The 2,873-nt window shown below is 57.0% G+C and overlaps 1 protein-coding gene across 1 annotated transcript in view; it reads right to left on the bottom strand.

Annotated features, from left to right (window-relative positions):
* The window catches only part of NAGK (N-acetylglucosamine kinase), a 5,820-nt gene extending 2,980 nt beyond the window's left edge, over nucleotides 1-2,840 (bottom strand). The window contains exons 1-5 of the mRNA XM_015850160.2: nucleotides 2,710-2,840; nucleotides 1,857-1,995; nucleotides 660-770; nucleotides 349-445; nucleotides 134-210 (exon numbers count right to left, since the gene is read on the bottom strand). Coding sequence (XP_015705646.2) covers nucleotides 134-210; nucleotides 349-445; nucleotides 660-770; nucleotides 1,857-1,995; nucleotides 2,710-2,769 — 484 coding nt within the window. The 5' untranslated portion in view covers nucleotides 2,770-2,840. The remainder of the gene's footprint in view (nucleotides 1-133; nucleotides 211-348; nucleotides 446-659; nucleotides 771-1,856; nucleotides 1,996-2,709) is intronic.
* Nucleotides 2,841-2,873: the final 33 nt, after the last annotated feature.

Here is a 2,873-nt window from a genome sequence, read left to right as displayed (position 1 = left end):
GTCCCCTTAAGAACCAATGGACATCCTATGGATCTCCATATAAGACCCCCAAAGGACCCTCAGGTCATCCTTATAGGACCCATAGGACCCCATGGCTCCCCCCAGCCCCAAAGCTGGCCCCACATCTCCGTACCCTCCGCCACCTTGACGCAGAACCCCGGCGATTTTGGCTTTCGGAAGTTCCCTATTAGAGGTGGGCGCAGCTCCGTCCTGCTGGAGATCTGGGGGTTGGGTTCAGTCTAATGGGGCTGTTGTTTGGGGTTGGTTTTGTGGGTCTGAAGGCCCCATCCCAAGCCCCCACATCGCACCTATGGAAGTACTTGCAAGGATGGACTGCCATGACGTAACCGATGGGTCATATGGGGGCCGCCTCCCATGTTGTTCCCATTTGGCGGTTTTCCCCAAACACGGACCTTTATGGCCCGCTGTGCGAATTCCCAATAGGCTTGCGGGGGAACCCCAATAGAGGGGGGGGGGACCCCCATTTAGGGAAGACCCAAGTTTTTGAAAAACCCCCCCCCCTTGGGCCCCAATAAACCAACCCATTTAAACCACCCCACAACTGCCCCATCTTCTCTTTTAACTGCCCCATAACCGCCCCATAACCGCCCCACAACCGCCCCATAACCGCCCCATAACCGCCCCACAGCTCCGCTCACCTGAGCCCTCGTCGCCCAACATGTGGCCCCAGCCCCCACAGCTGTGACGGGAGCCGTCGGGGTTCAGCAGGTGGCAATTGGAGCCAGTGCCCGCAATAAGAACGATGCCACCTATGGGGACAGGGAATAGGGTGGGATATGGGGCGGGATATGGGATGGGATATGGGATAGATGGGAATGGGGTGGGATATGGGATATGGGATAGGGGATATGGGATAGGGGATAGGGGATATGGGATAGGGGATAGGGGATATGGGATAGGGGATATGGGATAGGGGATATGGGATAGGGGATATGGGATATGGGAGATGGGGTATGGGAGATGGGGTATGGGAGATGGGGTATGGGGTATGGGATGGGTGGGATAGAGTGGGATGGATGGGATGGATGGGGTGGGATGGGATGGGATGAGATTGGGATGGGAGGGATGGGATGGGGATGGGATATGGGATGGCATATGGGGTGGGATATGGGATGGGATACGGGATGGATGGGATGGGACGGGATGGGTTAGGATGGGTTGGGATGGGGTAGATGGGATTGAATGGGATGGGATGGATGAGAAATGGGATGGGACATGGGATGGCATATGGGGTGGGATATGGGGTGGATGGGATGGGATGGATGGGATTGATGGGATGGGGATGGCATGGGATGGATGGATGGGAAATGGGATGGGATGGATGGGGATGGGATATGGGATGGGATGGGATATTATGGGATGGATGGGATGGGGATGGATGGGGATGGGATGAGGATGAAATGGGATGGGATGGGATGGGATATGGGATGGGATATGGGATATGGGATGGGATATGGGATATGGGATGGGAAATGGGATGGGATATGGGATGGGATAGGATGGATGGGATATTATGGGATATGGGATGGGATATGGGATGGGATATGGGATGGGATATTATGGGATGGATGGGGTATGGGATGGGATATGGGATGGGATATTATGGGATGGATGGGGTATGGGATGGGATGGGATATTATGGGATATGGGATGGGATGGGATGGGATATTATGGGATATGGGATGGGATATGGGATGGGGATGGGATATGGGATGGGATATTATGGGATATGGGATGGGATATGGGATGGGATATTATGGGATATGGATGGGATATGGATGGGATATTATGGGATATGGGATGGGATGTGATGAGGACACCCTGTCCCCCCATACCCGCGCTGCACGCAGTGGCCATGGCCCCGTCGGCGTCGCTGCAGACGCAGCAGTTGTTGCTGAGCTCGGGGCAGCGTTGCAGCTCCGCCAGCAGCGCATTCACTGCGTCCTCCTCGTCCGCCCCGCTCAGAGACAGCCCCTGAGACACAGCGGGGTGTGGGGCAGCGCCCCATAGATGGGCAGCGCCCCATAGATGGGCAGCGCCCCATAGATGATGGGCAGCGCCCCATAGATGGGCAGCGCCACCACATCCCATAGGGGGACACCACCACATCCCATAGGGCAGCACCATCACCTCCCATAGGGGGACACCACCACCTCCCATAGGGGGACACCATCACATCCCATAGGGGGACACCATCACATCCCATAGGGGGACAGCGGGATGGGAGCAGGGGGAGACCATCCCACATCCCCCAGTCCTATACCCGTCCCTATACCTGCCCCTATACCCAGCCCTATATCCAGCCCTATACCCAGCCCCATATCCACCCCTATACCCAGCTCTATATCCGCCCCATATCTATCCCACATTCCCCTATCCCCATATCCATCCCTATACCCACCTCCATCCCCATCCTATATCTGTCCCTATAACCGACCCCATAGTCCTCTATGGCTGCATCTATCCCTATATCCCTCCACACCCTACAGCATTGGGGTCAGGGGGCTGTGGGGCAGCATTGGGGTCAGATGGTTGTGGGGCAGCATTGGGGTCAGATGGTTGTGTGGCAGCATTGGGGTCAGGGGGTTATGGGGCAGCATTGGGGTCAGATGGTTGTGGGGCAGCATTGGGGTTATGGAGCAGCATTGGGGTTATGGGGCAGCATTGGGGTCAGTATGTGGGTCTCACCAGTGACCTCAGTGGCACTTTGGGGTCCAGCCCCACACGTTGTTTCGCCTCCTGCACCATGTCCCGGATCCGCTCCACACACAGCGCAGTGCCCACCAGCTGGGGGGGCAGCGCTGAGACCCCCAGCACCAACACCCCCATTAACCCCCCCCCATTAACCCCCT

The sequence above is a fragment of the Coturnix japonica genome (genome assembly GCF_001577835.2).
Source record: "Coturnix japonica isolate 7356 chromosome 4 unlocalized genomic scaffold, Coturnix japonica 2.1 chr4random350, whole genome shotgun sequence".
In the NCBI taxonomy this organism is placed as follows: domain Eukaryota; kingdom Metazoa; phylum Chordata; class Aves; order Galliformes; family Phasianidae; genus Coturnix; species Coturnix japonica.
Note: the sequence above shows the minus strand (reverse complement) of the source record. Positions and strands in the feature narration are given on the sequence as shown.